General features: G+C 32.9%; 1 protein-coding gene across 3 annotated transcripts in view; it reads left to right on the top strand.

Moving 5' to 3' along the window:
* Positions 1 to 24,382, top strand: part of LOC120773915 (ras-related protein Ral-a) — a 53,544-nt gene that overhangs the window by 17,558 nt on the left and 11,604 nt on the right. For all 3 annotated transcript variants that reach the window (XM_040103112.1, XM_040103111.1, XM_040103110.1), the window contains exons 2-3: positions 13,425 to 13,749; positions 13,828 to 13,988. In XM_040103112.1, coding sequence (XP_039959046.1) covers positions 13,597 to 13,749; positions 13,828 to 13,988 — 314 coding nt within the window. In that variant the 5' untranslated portion in view covers positions 13,425 to 13,596. The remainder of the gene's footprint in view (positions 1 to 13,424; positions 13,750 to 13,827; positions 13,989 to 24,382) is intronic.

The following is a 24,382-nucleotide window of genomic DNA, read 5'->3' as shown; positions in this document are numbered from 1 at the left end:
TAAAATTCAAAGTTAGGTTAGTTTTTTAAGTGATCGATATACATATGTGCTTATAAAAATTGTCTACAAAACAAAAATAATAAAAAATGTATGCTTAATGTCTTAATTTTTTTTTTAATATTTTTAAATTTTCTATAATTTTTTTTAGTTTTTTAAGTATACATACATTTGTATACATAAAAATAGTGTATAAAACAAAAATATTTAATAATTTTTTTTTAATTTTTAAAATAATTTTTTTTATTTTTAAATTTTCTATATTTTTTTCAATTTTTTAAATTTTTCTTAATTTGTTAAAATAATTTTTATAAAACAAAAATATTTAATTTCTTAATTTTTTTTTAATTTTTTAAATTTTTCTTAATTTGTTAACAATCTTTTTTTTTAATTTTTTTTTAATTTTGTATTAATTTTTTTTTTAAGTTTTCTATTTTCTATTATTTTTTTGAATTTATTGTGTTTTAATTTGTTTTTGTTAATTTTCTTCGAAATTACTTATTTTTTTATTTTTTTCCAATTTTTCTGAAATGTTTCAAACTTATATAGTCTTTATCTACCATTTGGCATTGAATATAATTTTTTTCAAAATATTTTAATTTTGATTATTGCAACAATGTGTTAGGTTAGTTTTGCAGGCTCTAGATTCTCCTAACCTCTCTTCAACAATTCAACATGCATTTTTATGGCAATAAATTATTGTAAATAATATCAATGTGTTTTAGTGACTAATTATGTTAAAAAACTAGATTTCGTATTAATGATGAAAATTTATTAAAAATTTATTACTGTTTTCAAAAATGCTTCGATTTGTAAAAAAAAACTTGTGAAAATTTTTGAAAGTCGAAAGAATGTTTGTTTAAATATTGCTTACAATAAATTTAAATTGAATATCTGGACCATCCTCATATATATATTTTTATTTGTATAATTTGTTAAAATCAAAACAATTTTTGTTTAAATATTGAATAAAAACAAATTAAAATTAAATTTTTGGACTACCCTGTGATGTATATTTTTATTTTTACAATTGCACATCTGTTATATGCTATACAATTTGACATTTCGCAGCGTTCTCCCACCGAATTACTAAATATTTTGTATTTTAGCTTTGTCATACCAGCAGTTGGCAACTGAGAAGCTGAGCTGATACCATCGCCACCAGACAATTGGGTGTTGATACTGTCAACACTGGCAGTTTTTCGTCAAATGTATATCACATACACACATGTATGTACATATGTATTTCAGTTAGCTAAAATTGTGACTGCCTTCATGCTTGTTTGTTTGTGTATTTGCCTGCTGTCCCAGTTCAACAATGTAGGGCCACCCCAACTATTTGTTACTCATACGCAGCGTATGATAATCGCGCCTTAGCATTTTATTTACACAGTTGGCCGGTAGTTGTTGTTGGTGGTGGGTATTTTAATGGAAATGTCTTTTGTTTTATGTAAATTTTTTTTTATTTTTTTTTTTTTTTTTTTTTTTTTTTTTTTTTTTTTTTAAGTTTACAGTTTTCAAACTGTTTACGTTTTCGCTGTTTTGCATAGTTTCTTTTGCCTTTTGTATTTCGTAGTTATTTGATGGCGTTTGTTTTGATGTGCCTCTTGCTTTTGATGATATGGTGACAAAACGCGGTAGAATATCGCGATCCAGCGACTGACATACCCACATACATACATACATATGTACTTATGTACATGCATATGCATATTAGTTTCAGATCTCCTCTCTATGCCGTGTGTGTTGAAATTGATGCCGTTTTGTGGGTGTTCAAATGAATGGTTTTATTTTTGTTTTTGCTATTTACAAGTGCGCTATGGTTTCTATCGCTCATTTGGTGGATGATGAAGTGACTTTGTTGTTTTATTTAGCAGACGAACATACGTTGTGAGTAAAAAATAATGGAATCTTAGTTCTAATTTCAATTTCAATTGTATTTGTAAACGATTTTCAATGCCGTCACTCACTATTTACATACATATGTACATACATATTACAAACAATACAGCTATTGTTACGAACTTTTTTATCGCAAACAAAAAGTTTTAGAATTAATTTAAATATCTCATGCTACTATTATATATATGCAGTCATCTGAAACCATTTTATATGCAATATATACATACATACATATGTATGTGTTTATAGTATATGAGTATAAGCTGAACAAGCACCTCTTTTGCGACATCTAACATACTCGGCGTCTTTTTCCTTCGTCTTGAGGTTCAGTTCTATTGGTACGAGTCGAACAAAACAATAACCAAAATGATTGAGTCGATCCATGAGAGATGTTGAGTTCCTCTGCTATCTCTCTTCTTCTGTAACCTTTTCGATATTGTTGTTATTAACAGGATGGTCGACTTGCATGAGGAAAGTTTTCGTTGAATGGACGACCTTCCCTGAATGCTTTTTGCCACTCCAATACTCCTCTTCGTGATAAAGTAAATTTCGTAAAATAGTTCTGCGATGCCATTAGAAACACAAACTTCTTACAAAGCAAACTCATTGTTGATATTTATTTACAATGCGAAAAATTCACACACCCTCTGGTAAAATTCGCAGCACAAAGTTTTGTGCTAAAAAATCAAAAACTTATTGATTCGATTTGCATGCGGATTAAATGGACTTCTTCTTCGTTATTGGCGCTTACGCGGTTCTTCTTATACGCTGCTTGGAGATTCCAAGCGAAGTCAGGTACTTCTCCATATGGTCTTTTCAACGGCATCTTTCTCTTCCTATGCTTCCCCGGCGGATACTATATCGAATACTCTCAGAGCTGAAGTCGTTTCGTCCATTCGGACGACATGACCTCGCCAGCGTAGCCGATGTCTTTTAATTCAATGTCGTCGTATATCTCATACAGCTCATCGTTCCATCGAATGCGATATTCGCCGTGGCCAATGGGCAAAGGGCCATAAATCTTCCGCAGAACCTTTCTCTCGAAAACTCGTAACGTCGACTCATCAGATGTCATCGTCCATGCTTCTGCATCAGGACGGGTATAATGAGTGCCTTTTAGAGTTTGTTTTTTGTTCGTCAAAAGAGGACTTTACTTCTTAATTGCCTACTTTGAAACCTCGTTTGGTATCGAACCGCTCGATCCTGACGAAGCTTTTGGTGTAGCTGAACATCAGTTTACACAGCACCATTAGTTATGCGGAGAGACCAAATTCAGAAATAGCGGCATAAAGACAGCTCCTTTTCATGCTGTCAAAAGCAGCTTTCAAATCGACGAAGAGGTATTGTGCGTCGATTCTCTTTACACGCGCCTTTCGCGCTTGGTGAATATCTGATCGAATCGGTTCGGTCGGTCTTCTGGTGTTATGCTTTGCCATTCAGCAGGCTGGAGCAGTATTCCTTCCATAATTTTAGTATGCTCTGGGCATCAGTTACTCGATCACCTCTGGTCGCCGAATCTTTTCTTAGAATTTTTAGATTACGTACTTAATTTTTTCCATTCTAGCACACTATCGATACGAGTTAATCTAAATTAATTATATATATTTGAAGATCGTCGTACAACCCGAACGAAGTTTGTTAATTTATTTAGGAAAGATTTTAGCTCTCTATAGCAAGAGTTGTTCTGATTCCATACTTGAAAGAAAGGTCAAACATTTGGCTGTTTAGAGAGTTAAAATATTCAAGATGAATATACACTGGAAAATCTCCTTGGAACGCAGGCAAAATGGTTTTTACTAAAAATAAATACGGATTTCGGTTTTTCATGCAGAGTTGACCTTTCTGGCAGTGACCCTGAAATTTCTATAGTGTATACTTGAAGCACCGTTGTTGCCGAAATTACTTATTTAAATCTAAGAACAATAAACAAGAAAACTTACATATATGTAAGTATACAAACGTAGAAAGTCACAAATATTGTAGTTTGTACATATATATATTATGTTCTGACGAGTATACAATTAGATATTTTATTTATGTAGATTTTAATTACCCAGCACTACTTCAAACTATACTCTATGATTAACTTTTTTCCAACATAAATACCTCTAGCTCGTCTAGCTTTTTTTGTAAAGTGCACATAGTCTGGTATTGTTCTGTTCATGATCCATGTGATTGTTTACATTTTCAATTCATTGCCAATATTCTATTATAATAGAATTGTGGCCAGCGCTTACCTAATCGTTTACCTTTTTTGTTAGTCGGCGCTTTTAGAGATGTTCGTGTTGAAAACATCTCTGATTTCACAGCTTTTGCTTGTTGTTGTTTTATTTGTCGCGCTAACATAAGATATTCATTTCTATGTCATATTTAGTTACCGAGCAACCGCAAAAACCATATTCGGTATTGTATACACTACTACTTAGTTATTTAAGGTGCGAATCATTGGCAAACGGCATTCGGATAATTATGCCAAAAGAATATGGAGTAAATACTCTGAAAGGTGAAACTTGTATTTGGTACAAGGGTAGTTGGATTAGGCGGTGAGTTTTTGACCTTATTTTAATATCTATGGGTTTTCTTCGTAAATGTTTTTTTTTTAAACCAAGAAGTAGTGATTTGTTATTGCTTAAAAAAATTTTTTTTTGTAAGAAATCATGCCAGAAAAGAAAGAGAGGGTTGATAAATCCAAAATTAAAAAAAATTAGGTACAATATAAAAATAAAAAAACATTAAAAATTAAACGTATGTAAATTTTTTTAATATAAAAAATTAAACACAATTTTTAGAAAATTAAATAAAAAAATGTATATGTATATACATACATATGTATATACAAATTATGAAAGCATTAGAAACAATAAAAATGTTAAAAAATTTAAATTAATAATTTTAACTAAAAAAATTAAACATAATTTTTAACTATTTCTAATTTTTTATAATTTTTAAAATTTTTTTAATTATTTTAAATTTTTTTTTAATTATTTTTTTTTAATTTTTTTAATTTTTTTTTTTATTTTTATATTGTTATTTGTTTTAATTTGTCCATATTTTAATTTTTCTATTATTATTATTTTTTTTTTTTAATTTTTCTCGTATTATTTTGTTTCTCGTTTTTCTATTTTTCACAATTTTCTTTAAAGAGGAAATACCTCTTTTAATTTTTTCCCAATTTGAGTTTAAGTGTGCTTTTTTTTAATTTTTTTCAATATTTTTTTTTTAATTTTGCTCAATTTTTTTTAATTTTGGTATTATTATTTTTTTCAATGTCTATAATTCTTTTTTTATTTTTTCTGTAATTTTGTTTTAATGGTTCTATTAATTTTCTGTTAATTTTTCTATTTTCTTTTTATAACTTTATTTGTTAATTCTGTTAATTTAATTTTTAACTTTCTATTAATTTTGTTTTTAGTTTTCATTTTAATTTTTCTTAATATATCTATTTTTATACTCTCGCAACAATGTTGCTAAGGAGAGTATTATAGTTTTGTTCACATAACGGTTGTTTGGAAGTCCTAAAACTAAAAGAGTCAGATATAGGGTTATATATACCAAAGTGATCAGGGTGACGAGTAGAGTCGAAATCCGGATGTCTGTCTGTCCATCCGTCCGTCTGTCCGTCCGTCCGTGCAAGCTGTAACTTGAGTAAAAATTGAGATATCATTATGAAACTTGATACAAGTATTCCTTGGCTCCATAAGAAGGTTAAGTTCGAAGATGGGAAAAATCGGCCCACTGCCACGCCCACAAAATGGCGGAAACCGAAAACCTATAAAGTGTCTTAACTAAGCCAAAAATAAAGATAATAAAGTGAAATTTGGCACAAGGGATCGCATTAGGGAGGGGCATATTTGGACGCAATTTTTTTGGAAAAGTGGGCGTGGCCCCTACTAAGTTTTTTGTACGTATCTCGGAAACTACTATAGCTATGTCAACCAAACTCTATAGAGTCGTTTTCTTTAGGCATTTCCATATACAGTTCAAAAATGGAAGAAATCGGATAATAACCACGCCCACCTCCCATACAAAGGTTATGTTGAAAATCACTAAAAGTGCGTTAACGGACTAACAAAAAACGTCAGAAACACTAAATTTTTCGGAAGAAATTGCAGAAGGAAGCTCCACCCAGGCTTTTTTTAAAAATTGAAAATGGGCGTGGCGCCGCCCACTTATGGACCAAAAACCATATCTCAGGAACTACTTGACTGATTTCAATGAAATTCGGTAATAATAATAATAATATTTTCTTAACACCCTGATGACATGTACGAAATATGGGTGAAATCGGTTCACAACCACGCCTTCTTCCAATATAACGCTATTTTGAATTCCATCTGATGCCTTCTCTGTATAATATATAATACATTAGGAACCAATGATGATAGCGGAATAAAACTTTACAAAAATACGGTATTTGAAAAATATGTAAATGACGTATAATGAAATCTCGATTATCACTTTATAATGCGAGAGTATAAAATGTTCGGTGACACCCGAACTTAGCCCTTCCTTACTTGTTTTTCTTAATTTTTCTTTTATTTGTTTTTTTTTTATTTTTCATAGTTTTTCTATTATTTGAGGAAATACCTCTTTTAATTTTTTCCCAATTTGAGTTTAAGTGTGGCTTTTTTTTAATTTTTTTCAAATTTTTTTTTTTTTTCAATAATTTTTTTCAATATTTTTTTTTAATTTTTGCTCAATTTTTTTTTTTTAATTTGGTATTATTATTTTTTTAATGTCTATAATTCTTTTTTTATTTTTTCTGTAATTTTGTTTTAATGGTTCTATTAATTTTCTGTTAATTTTTCTATTTTCTTTTTATAACTTTATTTGTTAATTCTGTTAATTTCATTTTTAACTTTCTATTAATTTTGTTTTTAGTTTTCATTTTAATTTTTCTTAATATATCTATGTTTTTCTTAATTTTTCTCTTATTTGTTTTTTTTTTATTTTTCATAATTTTTCTATTATTTGTGTTTTTTTTAATGTTTTCTTAATTACCTTCGCAATTAATTTTTTTTTTATTAATTTTTTCCCGATTTGAGATTGGTTTAACCTCAGCACCATCAAATTTTTTTTAAAGTGTTTCAAACCTACATACATACATATGTTTGTATATAGTCCTTATCCCACCACTGTACTTGGCATTGAACAGTTACAGTTTTCAAAATATTTTACTTTTGATTATTGCAACAATGTGTTCTATTCATTAATGTTCTCCACATGCTGACGTTATTTTGGAATTCTTGCGGTTGTTATTTGTTTTTGTGTTTCGCAGTGATTCATGTGATCATGGAGCTGTTTACAGGTGTTTTTCGTGTATATTTATACAAAATATGTACTATGTTGAGAAATGTTTATATTCAAGATGTCTGTTTAAAATATTGTTTTTTGATTGTTTTATGTTTACGAGTAAAACGCGCAGACGTCTATGTTCCTAAAATATCGGCTAAATTATACAAAGTCTCGACAGAAGTTCAGATACCCATAGCATTGTAGCATAAAGAATATACATACATATGTATGTACATACAAAGCGAAAACAAAAATTTTGGAAAAAAATTTCAAAAAAATAGTCTTCTTTTAGCTTGACTCATCGAGACTCTAACTTTTATAAATTGCATTCAAAATATGTTTTCTGGACGTCTATAACTTAGACCTCGTAATTTATGTGGAATTTCTGTTCTGTGAGTGACTTTTCAGGTTTAGAACCTGAATAAGATTGTATTATTTTAAATTTTAAGACTTCGGCAGTAGTTCGTAGCCTAGTTTGACCCAGAGGTCAACAGGTGCGTTGTCATGCTAAGAATTACTTTTCTCCTCACAATTTTTTTATGCAATCCGGCCACATTCGTACCACATTTCATTCAGCATTATAAAGAAGTGTAACTGTTTTGTCGTTCCTTAAGAAGTTTATGTAGATCTTACTTTTTGAATCTCATAAAGCGGTGGCCATCACATTTTCGGTCGATGGAAGAGTCTTTGCTTTCTTCAGAACAGGCTCACTGGGTTTTGCTATTTCGACAGTTCCTTGGTGTGTGGTCTTTAATAGTAGATTCATGTTTTGTCAATGGTCACCAAACGATGAAAAAACTGCTTCAATTTGCATCTGGACATCGTTACATATTGTTGTGAAATGATCCTTTAGTTACGGATTGATAAAGCGCGGGATCCACCGCTCCCGATAGTTTATTTATGTTCTCATATTTCATGCAGGACATCTGACTTTTTGACATGCCTTCTGTCTCATCTACCCCACATAAATGTAATCTTCGGTCTGCTAATACTAGATCGTGGACAGTTGTCATATTATTCTTTGTGGTAGCCGTTTTCGGGGTATCTGGACTTGTCAAAACTAATTTTTGGACAGATTTTTTTTTGCTTGCTAATCGACAACCTAAAAAGTAAGTTTTTCGTGAGACTTTCATCAGAAACATCAAAGAATTTCTATTAATTAAATATTGAGATTATATGTATGTATGTATGTATGTATGTTCCTCCATCAGCACAAGAGTTGGAAAAACATTTATGCAAACAATTAGCTATTTTTAGCAAAAAGAAGGAAAGTGATCGCAACAGCTTGTCAAATGGCTGACTGGAATCTGCTGCTGCCATAAACATACACACATATAAGTCTAAATAATAAAGAACAAGGGGGAATTATATGATATTAAAGCATAACTTTTACTACTGCTCCATATGTACATTTTAATTTTACGACTATTCTGCTTTATATGCATGCAAATGTTCTTTTCCATTTGCGGCGCTGCGGCAAATCTAAACTGGTCCATTAGCCAGCCGGCCGGTCGGTCGTCCGGCCACATGTGGCGGCTGCGCGCTCTCGTGCCAAATTAAATAAAAGCGCACACCAACACACACACACACGCACATTTATACTTGGATCAATTGTGATGATACTGACTTTTGTTTACTTACATACATATGTACGTATGTTTGTGTGTATATCTGTATATAAAGTAGGTAATGTAAGACCCTGTTTGCAGCTGCTCTTTTTATGTAAGCGAAGAAAATGCATGAAAGCAGCTGAAGTCATGGTTAAAATAAAACAAATTTATTGGAAAATCATACAATAATGCATTTGTCCACATACATATGTACATACATACGCATTTTTATATGGGCTTGGCCCGTCTGCGTTCAAATCACCCTTTTGTATTGATTAGGTTTTATTGATTTGGTCATTGCACCCAGTTTTTGGGTGGAGCTCGTTAGTACGTACATAGATATGTCTGTGTATATGTAAGTATGGATGTATGTAAAAAATATTCGTATGCGCTATTTATTTGTCCTGTGCATGTTCGAAGCATTGGAAAAGTTATGTGAAATGTTCTTTATTTAAAAAAAAATTTTTTAAGTTAAATTTTTTATTTTTATTTAATTTTTTTCTTTTAATTTTTATTCTTTTCTTTATTTCTTTTTTAATGTTTTTAATGTTTTTTATTTTATTTATTTTTTTTTTTTTTATATTTTTTATTTCTGTTGTATTTTTTATACTTTATTTTATTTTTAATTTATTTTTTACATTTATTGTGTTTTTTCTTCTTGTCTATGTCTTTTAGTTTTATGTGAAATGTACTTTGATTTTATTAAATATTTTTTTTTAGTTTTATTTAATTTTTTCCTATTTTATTTTTTATTTTCTTTTTTTAATTCTTCTATTTTTTTATAATAATATTGCAAAATTATATAATTTTTAAAATTTTTAAATGTTTAAAGTTTTAATTTGTTTTTTAAATTTTCTGTATTTTTTCTTAATTTTTATATATAATTCTTTGATTTTCATAATTTTTTGTCAATAATTTAATTTTCTTTCTTTGTTTTTTCTAAACTATTTTTTTTATTTAATTTAATTTTTTTCTTTTAATATTTTATTTTCCACTATTTTATTTTTTCTTTTATTAGATCGTATTTATTTTATATTTTTTTATTTATTATATTTTTTTATTAATATTAATTTTTAAATTTTTAATATACATATGTATGTATTTTTTAAATTTTTGTTTTTTCTTCATTTATACATTATATATACATATATACATACATACATACATATGTACATATAATGTACATATGTATATGTATGTCTTTTAATTTTGTGTGAAATGTTCTTTAATTTTCTTAAATATATATTTTTAAATATTATTTAATTTTTTTCTTTTAATTTTTTATTTTTTACTTTATTATTTTTGATTTTCATTTTTTTGCACTTTTTTGCACTTTTTTTATTTTTATTTCTGTTGTATTTTTTAAATGTTATTTTGTTTATATTTTTTTTTAATTTTAATTTTTAATTTATATTTTTTTTTAATATTTTATGTTTTTTCTCCATTTTGATATTTTTATGCTTTTGTTTAATTTTTATACACATTTTTTAAATTTTCTATATTCGAAATTTCTCTCCACACCCAACTAATAGATTTACTCTTCAATTTGCCACACATTTTAATGCATAAAGGCATACTCATGTAACACATATGTATGTACATACATACATACAAGCGTCAATATTTATAATGTTAGCTGCCGTTATTTAATAACCGCATATCCACTTTCATTTCAGTTGCATTTGTCCCAAATTGGCTTGTCCACTTTTACGCTGAATATTTTTGAGCGAACATGCATGTATGTATGTATGTACATGCATATGCACGTGTGAGTATGTAGCCTGTCATTCGGTGTGCACAAATGCCGGTGGACTTTCTCAATTTGGCATTGCTGACATTATTTCGATGGGTTGGCATTCCGGTCTGGTTACTTTTGGTTTTCGTATTATGCAATAAATGCTTGCTTTTCAGCACATAACTGTGGATTAGCGTAAAATGTTGCACTCAATTGCAGTTTTAATAGTTTGCACTTAACTTGTAAATAAATAAATTTTTTGAACTTTGCGGATTAGTTTTTTATTTGGTTTGATTGAACATGAAATTTTTTTGAGAACCAAATGTGTCTCTTATGCTTTCTATGTTTGCCAGAATGGCTATAGTAATAGTATAAATAATAGTGTCGAAAAATTTGAAATTTTTTTCTACGACAAACAACCTTCGAAAAATATTTTATACTCAGTGATTTTCGTTTTTGAGTGCATTTAGTCCCTGAATTATATGCTATAGTTCGAGTATTAAAAAGCAGATCTGAAAATTTTTAAAGTTTCAGAATTTATTTATCTGAAGCCGACAGCGACCGCTGCCGCAGCAATAAACTGGCTGTAAAATTATTGAATTGCTTCGAAATCAGCCAAATTATTAGAAGTTAAAATACAAGCTATTTCATAATAATTTATAAGGCCAGGGAATAATCGGCTGACATTGTTGGATACCACTCTGAACGCCTGCTTCTACATACACAAGGTCATTTCTAAGTAAACACTGCTTATTACTAAGAACAACATTGTTTATAAAATATAATCTCTATCTCCCTCGGTCATGTTTTAACTTCAGAATGACTATTACAAAGCCATTCCACTATTTTTAAATATTCTTATATTTTATAGCCGCCTCATAATGAATTATATTTTGATTTATAGAAATTTTAAATTAGAAATCATTGTACAACAGGATTCTAGCATAAACTTGGCACTAAAATCGTCGAAATCCAAACTTATCTAATTCTACCAGGCGACCATGAACGTCACTAAGGCGGAATCTAAGCTCACTAAAACCCTTCTGTTGCACTTTCAGCGATTCCGTAGCTGTGATTTCCTTGGAAACATACATATGTATAATTTTGCATAGCTTATACGAGGGTGGTCTTTTATATTTCGGAATTAGCAAATATCGATAATCGAAAACCGATTTATTATTCTTCAAAATATTCTCTATTAAGATCTATTTGTATGCATTTGAACCAATGGATCCATCATACCATCGATAAATACTGATCTTTGTTGGAGCTTTATCGCCAAAAATTGAATTAAGTTCGTCGATGTTCGGTTGCTGAGTTAATCCATATCAAAAGTTGTAAAAAATAATCGCGAAAATATGTTCGTGATTTAATTCCATTTTTTGGCCAAGATGAATATTTTTAGTTACTGTAAATAACAGTAGCAATCGTATGCCAAAACGTTCTGAGTTTGTACATATAGTATATCATCAAAAATGTCAAACTATACGATAAAGTTGTGAGTTGTCAGATTGCAACGGCATTAAAAACATATCGAAATTCTGATTATTTAAATCAGTTATATATTGAGCCTTTAATTCTTAAAAAATAACCTAAAATAGTTGTTTCGAAACAAATATTATAGGATATGGATAGTAATTAGATGTCGAATATTTTGGGGTCCTATTGAACTTTCTATAGATATCATATAAATTCGATTTACTATGTATAAAGAGGACTTAGTTTTTGAAGCATTTATGGGTTGAAAAAGGTCTGAAAACCCCATCAATTATATCAATTGGTTGTTGTTGTTGTAACGAGTACCTAATCCCCGTTAGGATGGTAAGGATTAGATAAGTTGTCGTCGACGTCATTCAACGGTAGGCCAACGAAACGTGCTGTTTCGACGGGGTCGGACTAAAGGGAGAACGGCGACAGATGAGTAAGGTTGGCAGGGCATGCAAAAAGGTGGCTAGTTATTTGATAAGTAGGAGTTTAACCCGCTACAGTATCTAGAACGAAGCTGTACAAGCGTCACTTTCGTTTCTCCCGGCAACTCGAGCTCTTCGTAATGATTGGAGGTTTCCAATCCAACAACGCCATTCACTAAGAGGGAAGATGGTTAATGGCTTCACTGTGAATGGCGGTCAGTGCTTGTCGGAAGTTAGCTGGGTCCGAAGTCTGGTCGACGTATTGTTTGATGTCGTCGACGTAGGTGATGAATGACCTCTTGATGCTCCTGGGAGGCGATTCCGTTCCAAGCAGGCGACTGTAGAGATGATTTATGTAAAAGCATCCCAGCAGTAACTGTTTGGAAAGAAGTTCATTATGCAGGTGTTCGATAGGAGACATCAAGAGGCATCCTGTCGTAGTCCAGAGTGCAGTGTTCTAACAAGTCTGGAGCTTCCTCGTCTGTGATTCACTGTATATTGTCAATTGGTCGATGTTAGAGCTTATCTTTTCGAACTTAATCTCTTTTTAAAAAGTTAATATTGGCACTAGCGCTATTAGTTAACTTATATACATGCAATAATCTTCAACGAGGTGAATACTCGTTTATTAAGTATTTCATAAAAACGCTTGGCAATGAGGATATGGACGTCACATGCTGACATGTGGTTTTTACAGCTTCCTGCCCAGCAGGTCAGCTCAGATAGTTCACTGACGTTCATTTTTATGTCCAGCGATTATGAGAAAGCGGAACATCTCGAATGCAAGACTACAGAGAAAGTGCATGTTTTTGTAATGAATATTATTGTTGTCATTTAATAGGATTTTCACGCCAAATGCGAGAGTAATAAATACCTCTGTCGCATGCTTGTACAATGTACATACTTATGTATATACAATAAAAAAAAAATGTTGATGTTTTCCCGTCTAATAACATTACTTTTTTTTGCTTACAGTCAAATCAGGATATAAACTAACAAAAACTACTGTTACAAACTACACTCAGCTAAGAATACAGTTGCTGGCGCATAAATTAAAACAGCGGAAACACCGACCGGAAGTACGGCGTAAAGTCAAACACTTAACACAGCACAGCAACAGCGACAACAACAACAAAAGTCAGACAAAATGAGTAAAAAACCGACAGTCGGACCCGCGCTCCACAAAGTGATAATGGTGGGCAGCGGTGGTGTCGGCAAATCGGCACTGACACTACAATTCATGTACGACGAATTCGTGGAGGACTACGAACCAACCAAAGCAGATAGTTATAGGAAAAAGGTGGGTGCAGTCGAAATATTTCCATTTCAGCAAAACAAGCAAAACATTTGAACATTTTGTGTATGTGTGTGTTTGCAGGTCGTTTTAGATGGCGAAGAAGTACAAATAGATATATTGGATACTGCCGGGCAGGAGGATTACGCCGCCATACGCGATAATTATTTTCGCAGCGGCGAGGGTTTCCTCTGTGTCTTCTCAATCACAGACGATGAAAGCTTCCAGGCAACACAAGAATTCAGGTGAGCAAAATTTACACACAAGACACATAAACATACATACATACATACATATGTACATACATACATATATGTACATATATATTCATATGTATTTGCATGTGTGCCATAAACATTTGACTATCAAAATTTGGCCAACAACATTTACGGCTGCTTACAAATGGTTTTTCGCTAGTGGCGTTTGTCTAGCATTTGGCTTTTGTTAAGCTGCTGATTTCTTAGTCAAACTGTAGCCGGCGTATTAGTGAAATGCGTTGACTGCTTTGGAGAGTGTCGACTTATGGCTGTCATTATAGCATAAGCCGGTTATTATGATTTTCATTTTTCATGCATTCTTCTTCGCAATTTTCACCTCATAACTAGCGGTTGTCTTCGTGCCTCTTTCTACAGCGTATTATTTATTATTTTTGATTGACTTGGCCTCCTTCGCTTTTGGTTGTGTGAGGTGTTGAGTTTACATTTGCTCGCTTGTGTTAGAAAAATTGCAGATTTGTTTATTTTTCCATATCAAAAGCGTGGAATCGCTTATTAAAAATCAATCTCTAGCATTTATCGGAGTTTAACCTACAAAGAAGCAATTTCTCGAAACGGCTCCTTTTATCAAAAATGCTCCAATCTCTTTAAATTGCTTGTAAAAATACGTTTTCTGGAGATCTGCTAATTAAGTTCCTTGGTGATTCATATATCTATCCACCATCATCCTCAAGTTTGGAACCAAAAAGAATTTGTACGGCAATAAACCTGGTGGATATGTTGTTTGGAGCAGCAGTTAGTAGCTTTGTTCGAACAATTTAGACGCGGCGACGGTGGGGTCTGTACATATATTCTGCAATTCGACATCGCATGGGGTTGCCCATCTCTTCTGTCAAATATTCCTAACGCCGACTCATCAGATAGTGTCATTGTCCATGCCTCTACACCATAAAGCAGGGCGGGAACTATAAGACTTACCGAGCCAAAGGGTGTTAGATCTCCGAAATAACAGCCCTTGGCTGGATAAAATCTGTGTCAATTCCGGTACCTAGAACCGGCTGTTGTGGGAATTGGACTAAGACTTACTGATGTAAGTTATGTAAAGAATGGTCGCCTGGATGCAGTGGAATGCAGCCGAGCAAGCTCCAGACTTCTCAGAACAATGCGCTCCGAACTACGACATCACCTGCATATTGAGGCAGCAGTTCCTGCTGGGGCGTTTTCGCAGAAATCGTCATTCCTCAACTACTTCGACGACATCAAACAATACGCTGACCAGACTTCGGACGCAATTAACTTTCGTCAAGCACTGACCGCCATTCACAGAAGATCCATCAACACCTTCACCGACTCACTCTCAATGAAAAAGGTGAGTGCAGTCGAAACATTTCCATTTCAGCAAAACAAGTAAAACAATTGAACATTTTGTGTGTATGTGTGAATGCAGACGAATATCAGGATTTGTCGCGTGAAACGAGAGGTAACCTTGCGCAGCTTCGTTTTGGATACTTCATTCTTATCCAGAATAGACCCCGACATAGTATATATTATATGTCTTGCGTGCAAGGAGTCTCCGCATGACACTGGCTACCTCTTTGTATTCCCCACTAACCCTACTCAGTCTCTCCCTTTGGTCCGACTCCGTCGAAACGGATCGTTTCTTGGGCATACCGTTGGATGACGTCGACGACAACTTATCTAATCCTAGTCATCCAAACGGAGATTAGGTACCCGTTATAACAACAACAACATCAGGAGTGATGACCGTTCTCACGACGGTAGGGTTGCGTAACCGGAACGGAGCCGGATTTTTTAGCCGGCCAATGACTGTCAGCTTGGCAGAGTTTTGCCGCTACAACAACAATAACGTGAATGATGAAGGACTTTTTAGTTGCCCTTTTCAACGACGTCTGGGGAATCCAAGAATCCGTTGTCACTTTTTCGAAAGTTTGGACAGTCAGTATTCGCGTTCTTCGGAGTAGATTCGCCGAGTGAAACCCACTGCTTCGACTGTTCCTTAGTATCTGCTGTTTATCGCTTGATCTCTGCTCCGTCGCGGTCACGACCCGACGTAGAAACTTCTTCGAAATTCGCTGAACTCTGCTGTAAAATGATTTCACAATTGCGCTTGTCGTCCGGAGTGAGCAAATGCGGCATCCAACTTTCTCTTACCAAATATTTCATGCAAGATTTAACCTAAACAGTCTCAGCTACCTCATGCAATATGAAATCGTGAACTTTTACGTCATCCACCGTGGTAACCATATTCAGAGCACGTGGCCGTAGCTCATCAAAACCCGTCCGACCACGTTGAAACTCGTTAAATATATTTTTGACAGTCCTCAAAAAAGGAGAATAGTCTATGCACTCACGATTTCACTGCCCGTTTCTTTTCTAAAATCAAGAAACACTGACCAATATTTCTCCTATTAAATCTTCCTAAAATTCCCGGACTCGCACGTTGCCACATGCGGTGAAAAAAACTATTTGTCCGATTTGGCTTAAACTTTGACATCAGTCATATTCGTGAATGTTTTACAAGATAGTAAATTCAGCTTGCTATAGTAACGCCATCGAATGGTGAGGATTAGTACTTATCGGACCGTCCTCGTATATGGTACTTATCTTCGCTATTGAGGATAATTGTTCTTGTCTAACTAATTGGACGGAAAGTTACGTCTAATATGATTTGCCTACCTACATATGTACACACAATTTCAAGTACGTCTAACATCTGACCTCATTAAGCTCCCTAATGTGCTCAATTAGTGCGCTTATACCGTTACCTAAAAACGCCACACCTTAAAAGCCATAAAACCGTTAGTTGTATTACATATATAGTATATAGAAATATGTATCCAAACCATTAGGCCATAAAATGCAAAGCTAGCGCCAGGACACCAATCCTTGTACGTCAGCGCATAGTCTGCGTGATGGCGACGACCTTAATGTCGGCATGTCACGTAAACACGTCGAATATTTGGTCGACTTCCGCATAACACGCGGCACACATGTAAGCTCAAGTGCATGCCGTATTGATCCACTACACACTGCGGCGTCAACTTGACGCGTCCTGCAGACGGAACTACAAAACTTCGCATATAAACTGTTGTTAAAGTGCCTGGGCCGTGGTAATGGGCGGCAGGTGCGTTGCGCTCCGACGCAAGAAAGCACGTTTGCCAGTATGCAAATGTATTTGCGCTTATGTGTATGTAACCTAGTCTACCTTTAGACGTGTTTCACCTGCCACGAAGCGAGGGTGCATAACAAATCACGTGACGTATGTCCACCCTCGGCCGCTGCTGGCAAACGTTGCCACAGCAACAGAAACAGCAAAGGGCTGGACTGTGCCAATAGGTAATATTTCGTCGACCCATTGGGATTTTCAAATATGTATTTTCGCTAAGAAAAAGCATAAAGCGGCTAATAAGTTGGAAAGGTAACTGTTGTTTATTTTTTAAGGATCTATGGGGAACTTTAAGTGGTTGTTAAACATATAAAATACATTTTCGTTTATGTTTTATATACTTAATTTACATTTATTTCTGGAACCCCGTTTCATTCGTGCTTTTGCTTTTTGGTGGTTGATTTTTTATGTTTTGTAGTCCATTAGTTTTATTAATTCAGCTATTTTTCTTTTAATTCGCATTTGTGAGAATAGGCCTGACCTCAGTTTTAAGTAAAGGATTTACGCTTTATTTATATTGTATTATATAATGTCATTAACGTTAAAAAATTAGGTGTTCTAACTGTTGTAGTAGAGATATATAACAATCGGTTATAAAACCGAGTATTTTTGGGGACTAGAGAATGAGTTGTGCTTTTTCTAGTATTAGTCAAACTTGTAGACATTAATTACTTTTTAAGGGGTTACGTGGGTTTTGGCGGCAGAAAAAATTTGATAATATAGTACGAACATTTTTCTTTGGGTACAGAAAATTTCATCGATTTATCTGCTGGACTTTATAAGAAAATAATTTTTAAAATTTGATCGTGCTCTAAAATTCAACCTTCAATAACATTAGTAAAAAACTGAATTTTGACGAAATATTTAGATCACGAGGTATGCGTCTGATCCTTCATCTAATAATGTGCTAATTTTCCAAATCGGTGCTTTAAAGAAATTTTCATGTTCCACTTGGAGTGGTTTGAGCCAGATGAGCACAGGCTCTGATTAATCGAGCGATTTGGAAACAGTGGCCTTTTGGCAAAGTTGCAAACAAAACAATGATTTTGGGTCTAATTTTTTATAACAAATTTCCTTGAGAAAACAAAAATCCTTCGATCGATCACATGGTTATCCTATTGGGAAGAACTGTGAACAATTTTAATAAAATCGCTTCACTAATTTTTGAGAAATCGTGACCACCGTGACTTTGAAAACGATGTTTCGAGAAAAACACGAACAAAGATTGAAGTAGCCGACTTAGACCAACGGGCTGCTCTCACAAAAGTTCTATTTCCTTTGATCTCACAAAAAAAAATTTAAAAAAAAGATTTTTTGAAATTCCAAACCAATAAAATACGTTTTTATAATTTTTTTTAATGAAAAGAGCCAGATGAACTAATTTCTTTGTATTTAGACTAGTTTTATGATAAGACTTTCGGTAGGAACGTGTTTGAAATTGGAAAAAAATTAAATAAATATTTCGTGTGTTGCTAAAATAATATTATATGTGATAAATGTTGTGTCAGTAGAACAACAAAAAATTGCATTAGGAAGTGTAATCCGTCAGGCAAGTTAAATATTCGAAAGTAGTTTGTAGAATTTCACGTAGTTCATATGACCACTGAAGGCAATGATTGAAATGTTTGCCGTTCCCACGACAGCTGCGCCTACGTAACCTGAAAGGACCCGGATATTTTTAACCGGCCAAGAACTGTCTAGTCGGCAGAATTCTGCGGCTACAACAACAATAGACGAAAACATGAAAACATCCCATAAATAATTATATATGACTCAAAAATGAAGTTGATCGAGAAAGTTGAAACTAAAAAGATATCAAAGGAATATACATATCTTTGAGGTAGCACATCGTTCATGAATATTTTTATGGCATAATAAAGCTTTTTGTAATGTGAGTAACATGCAAGTTGACATTCGACAGATTTGTGTCTCAAATTAATGAAAACGATAACAAAATAATATGAATGGGACTTCAAATTGCTTATTGCTTATTGAATCCAACATATTCTCTGTACCAAATCATTAGTCATCAAGATGATGAAGTTCGCAATAATCGCTCGTTAGTTTTTTTCAACGTTAAAAGCCTTTATCTATTCTATTCTATTGCTTTAAATAGTTACAAATAACGCGTCTACTCATAGGAATGTAATTTTGACAGCTCGTGACGGTCATGTTTGTTTACAGATTTATGTCAAATTCTGCCAGCGTGTTTAGTAAGGTTTGCCATTTCATCATATCATGTTTCACTTTGGTTTAGCACTTAGAAATTGTCCAAGATTATTACGCGAATTCGCGTTTTCCGGTGGCTACTGTAGTTTCGAATTTCATCAAAAAATCATGTACAAACAGATAAGGCTCATTTCTGGCTTAAGGGGTTAGATGGTAGAGGTACAAAAAAAGGTATTTTTACGATTTTTTAAATGTAAGCAATCATATATTTAAAAAATAATATATAATATGTTATATCAAAGGTACATATTTGAACAATATCTCCTGAAATTTCGATACAAAAATGTTGAAAATTCAGCTGCTGAGACCTCATTTCCCTGGGTGTCTCACAAAAAAGTGCTCTCGCCGTGGACAGCATAACTTATTACTGGTTCATATAAAATTAAAAAACTAAGCATATTTCGTTAGTACATATCTAAATCTCGTTTCTGAACGAAGGAAATAAAAAATATTAAAATTTTCCTTAGAACAAAAAATCTCATTTTTTGGTCAAATTTTCGCCATTTATTGGTCAAGAAATAAGTTGTAATGAAACAAGAAAAAATCCTTCGTTGAATAACTAGATAATGTTATTTTAAAAACGTATACACAAAATCTAAATCGGTCGATAACTTTTTGAGAAATCGTGTGAACCGACTTCCAAAACACAGTTTCGAGAAAAACACGTTTAAAGACGGGGCACCTAGCCTCGAGCGGATCAGTTCTCAAGGCTGTATCTCCGAAACTATTACTCAGTTCAACTTTAAAATTTAGGACAATATTCTAGAGGTATTGTAGAATTTAATAAGGCAAACAAAAAAAAAAACGATTTTCTGAAATGACCTTAAAAGCTTGGTCAACAAACAAAAGTCCACCATAAGTCCTCGTGTAGTTCAGAAGACCCAATTGCATTCCCAAAAATTGTCCGTTTTGGTGTGGTTTGTGGTTTCATCGGGCCTTACTTTTTTGCAAATGACGCAGAAAATGCCGCTACCACCAATAATGAGCATTATTAGACGATATTGATCGTTTTTTTTGAGAAAACTTTTAAATTTATTGGTCCAAAAATTTGTGCACATATTATGGTATCTTTTAACTGTTTAAGACTCAGTATTAGTAAAAATATTTATTTGGAAAGGAACTCCGGGAGCTCTTTTCAAAAAAGACGTTTTGCGGTGATCACTATATCTCTGAACTGGATCCGTTGAATTTGAAGAACCAAACAGATTTCGTTAAATGTTATATCGAGTAATTAACGAAAGAATAAGCTAAATAAAATTTATGACAAAATGGCGGTTTCTCCCAAAAAAAATCTATTTTTGGCCCAAATTTCTGCATAAAATTCTTTGTAAAAAAATATTTATCGGTTAAAAAAAATCTTAGGTTAATTACTAAAAAAATTATTTAAGGAGCTCGTGTTACACTTGAGACTAATCCGTTTAGCGGTCACCGACTTTGAAAGCACCATTTTGAGAAAAACGCGTTTAACTTTTGAAATGTACTTTCAAGCACTCTGAAACGCCTTTTCAAATTTGCGTGTGACTTCGAAAATATTCATCGGAACGATATGAAATTGTCTGTGTGTATTCATTAATACATACATATATTAAGAAAATATAATAAAAAATCGATTTTTTGAGAATTCTAACTGTAGGGGTTATCCCTTTTTTCTATCGTCTCAAATTTTCTCTTTTATTTCTCAAATGTTTCATGTCACATTATAGCTCTCTATATCGACTTCTTCTCAATATACGTTTTTGACACCATTATTTGTCAGTCACTTATAAAAAATTCGAAATTTTAGTCATTTCAGATACAAACAACAACAACACTGAAAAAATATTAGAAATTAAAAATATATTAATAGATGGTTTAAGTCAAAGTCTATGCCTAAGGCATACAGAAAATATACTTTATGATTTTTAAATTCTTCTTATATTAAAATCATCACCCACTATTTCCGGCACTTTCATAACGTCGACACCTTGTACTAACCATTTGGGCTAATGCAATATTAATTCCAATTTATTAATTCCATATTGTATTCAAGCAGAGAATGCTGTTAAAAGGCGCATGAAAAACACACGCTTCGATCCGGTCCATTTAAATATTTGTGCAAACATTGTTGTTCAAATAGCCAAGTGCGAATTTATGTGTTTGGACGAGTGTGTGAGCAAATGCAACAAAGAGTATTTGTGGATTTATGGGCAACCAGCAACTGACTCGAATGCGAATGCCAACACCAAACACATTTAACGCATGAAATTCACATTGAAATTTCCATTTGCCGTGTGATTTGACACGCACACATCACACCACCATAACTGCACACGCTTTTCCAGCGCTCTGTAGACGCAACGAAATGTGCAAAATTAAATGGAAAACGAAAAACGAAAGCGAAAAGCCTCACATGCAAAATCAAACAATAAATTAAACACACATCCGACGCGCACGCGAACTACCTGAGAAACTTGTTCAGATCTACTATAAATATCTACATATGTATATCTATACATGAACATATACATATGTATTTTATATGTACTTTTATGTATTATATATAGACTTTTGCCACTGCGATATTCACATCTGATTTCATTCATATACAATCGTCGGTACTTTTGGGTGGTAACCCCTGCTGTTGCCTGTCGTGGAGACCTTTTTTCTAAGCTTTTATTATTTTTATTTTGCTTCTATTTTTACGCCTGGCGTACTAACATTCGCACAGTCCATCGGTTTTTGTCTAGAATCGGCTTTTCCATTTGCCATCTGACAGATAGCGGTCTTGATTGCTGGTACGTGTTCACATGGCAGCTTTAATTGGCTGTGAAAAAAATTTGAAAATTTAAGTCTAAGAAAAATACAGCAATTACCTGTCAATACTTGCGAGTATGTGCCTACATACATGCTAACATATGTATGTACATTTGTAGCGCCTTTATCGTTGATTCATTAGAATTTTCATCGCGTGTTGTTCGCATGAGTCAGTATTCAATAAATTGCGGTTGATTACAAAAAGGCGTTCAATATACATACATACATATGTACATACATACATACAAATATGTATGGTACCTATATTTACATAAATACATATGTGTTTGCTCGTTTATTTAAACTTTAGCGTTTTATGTTGATTTGGACAATTTGCTTCAGTTTTTAATTTTTGACGGATTTTACGCGTTCGTGTTCAATTCGATTTAAATGCGTCAGTTTTACCACTATGCGATTACACTTGCCAACACGTTGTATTGAATCGAAAGGAAACTCAAATTTTGTAAAAACAAATAATTAAATGAAATGTGGAAAAATAAAACAAAAATTATGAAATAATAATTAATATAAATTAAAATAAAAAAAAATTATAAATTAAAAAAAAATGATGAAAAAGATTTAAAAATAAAATTAAGAACAAAATTGAAATTAATAAAAAAATGTAAATGAAAAAAAGTTACAATGAAAAAAAAATAAGAAAAGAATTAAAAAATATTTATGATTATTTAATTAAATACACATAAAAAATTACACAAGCATAGAAAAATTAAGAAAAAATCAAAAATACAATTTAAAAAAATTAAGAAAAAGATTTAAAAATGAAATTAGAAAAAAAAACTAAAATTCTCAAAGAAAATTAAGCAAAGAATTAAAAAAAAATACATAAACAAAATTCAAATTAAGCACACATAAAAAATTTAACTAATATAAAAAAAATTAGAAAATAAAGAAACATTTTTTTATATGAATAAATATTCAGCACTGAAATTATATATTCTCGCTGAATTTGGTAGATTTTGATTGAAAAGTATAATAACCAACTACAAGTATTTCATTGAACACGTTGGAAATTCCTCCAGAGATTTACTGATCTGGATGGGGATGTTAAGGCTATTTTTGATTATGGCTTATTTGAATTTAAACTTTAAGAGCATTATCGTAATTTTTTCTAAATTATAAAAAAAAAGTTATTCATTTCGTTGATGACATATTTTTATTTTTTGCTGGTGAGAGGGTGGAATTTGTCTTCCGCATTATCATGAGCCACTTGCAGATCACTAAAAAACTCTTCCTCAAAGGAACCATTTTTCTCATTGAGAGATTTATTCCTGCGCACCTGCGGCCACAGAGAGTATCCTGCTGAGAATATCTTGATAATGAATCCCTCAGTTTGCTTTACTCTCCAGCATGACACTAATTAAATTGTCTGCGGTCTGTCAAATAGGTCTTCTACAGCGGTGCGATGGCAACGAGAACACACCGCTGTAGAAGACCTATTTGACATTCAAAGAATGTGTGTTCAGCGGCGTCTTCTGCCGCGTCGTTGTAAAGGCATAACGGCTCTTCGACTTTTCCCATACAGTGGAGGTACTTTTTAAAGTATCCATGACCGGATAATAGCGGGGTTGGGTATAATAGGGCGCTTATTGTCGTCGACATTAGAAGCTTTCTCTTTTCTTGTCTGGGATCTCCAATGTTGGCCATTAGTCTGCCGAGATGGGAGGTAATTTTCGCTGCCTTTCCTGCGGCGTGCTGGATTTGTACCCAGAAGGTTAGCCTGGGGTCCAGTCTTACGCCTAGGTAGGGCACTGAATTTTGACAGGCTCTTGTTATATTAAGCATTGTGTTCTCGACAGTTTTTTTGCAATTATGGGTTTTCTATTGCGGAGGTTAGTTTCGAAGTGTTCCACTTTCGTGTTCCAATATTTCTCCTGTGCTGGTTAACGTTTGTTCTGATGTCGTTCGTGTAATAAATGTATTGATGATCGCTACCAGTGTCAACTTGAGCCTGCCATGCGTTCTGATGATGCGCTTTCCTCTCGAGTCCGTGTGGTGCATACCCCACTCCACGGCTTTTGAATTTAGGTCACCGGCGATAATTAGTTGACCTTCTGTAGACCTGATTGCCTCCTCATTATTGTCGAGCTTTTCTTGGAATTCTTGTAAGCTGCCGCTTGGCGTCAAGTAACAGCGAATTACTGTGAAAAGGTCGCATCTGGTCCAAACGAAACCTTTCCCGTTCCCTTTGTTTACA

Source organism: Bactrocera tryoni, chromosome 4 (genome assembly GCF_016617805.1).
Source record: "Bactrocera tryoni isolate S06 chromosome 4, CSIRO_BtryS06_freeze2, whole genome shotgun sequence".
Classification (NCBI taxonomy): domain Eukaryota; kingdom Metazoa; phylum Arthropoda; class Insecta; order Diptera; family Tephritidae; genus Bactrocera; species Bactrocera tryoni.
Note: the sequence above shows the minus strand (reverse complement) of the source record. Positions and strands in the feature narration are given on the sequence as shown.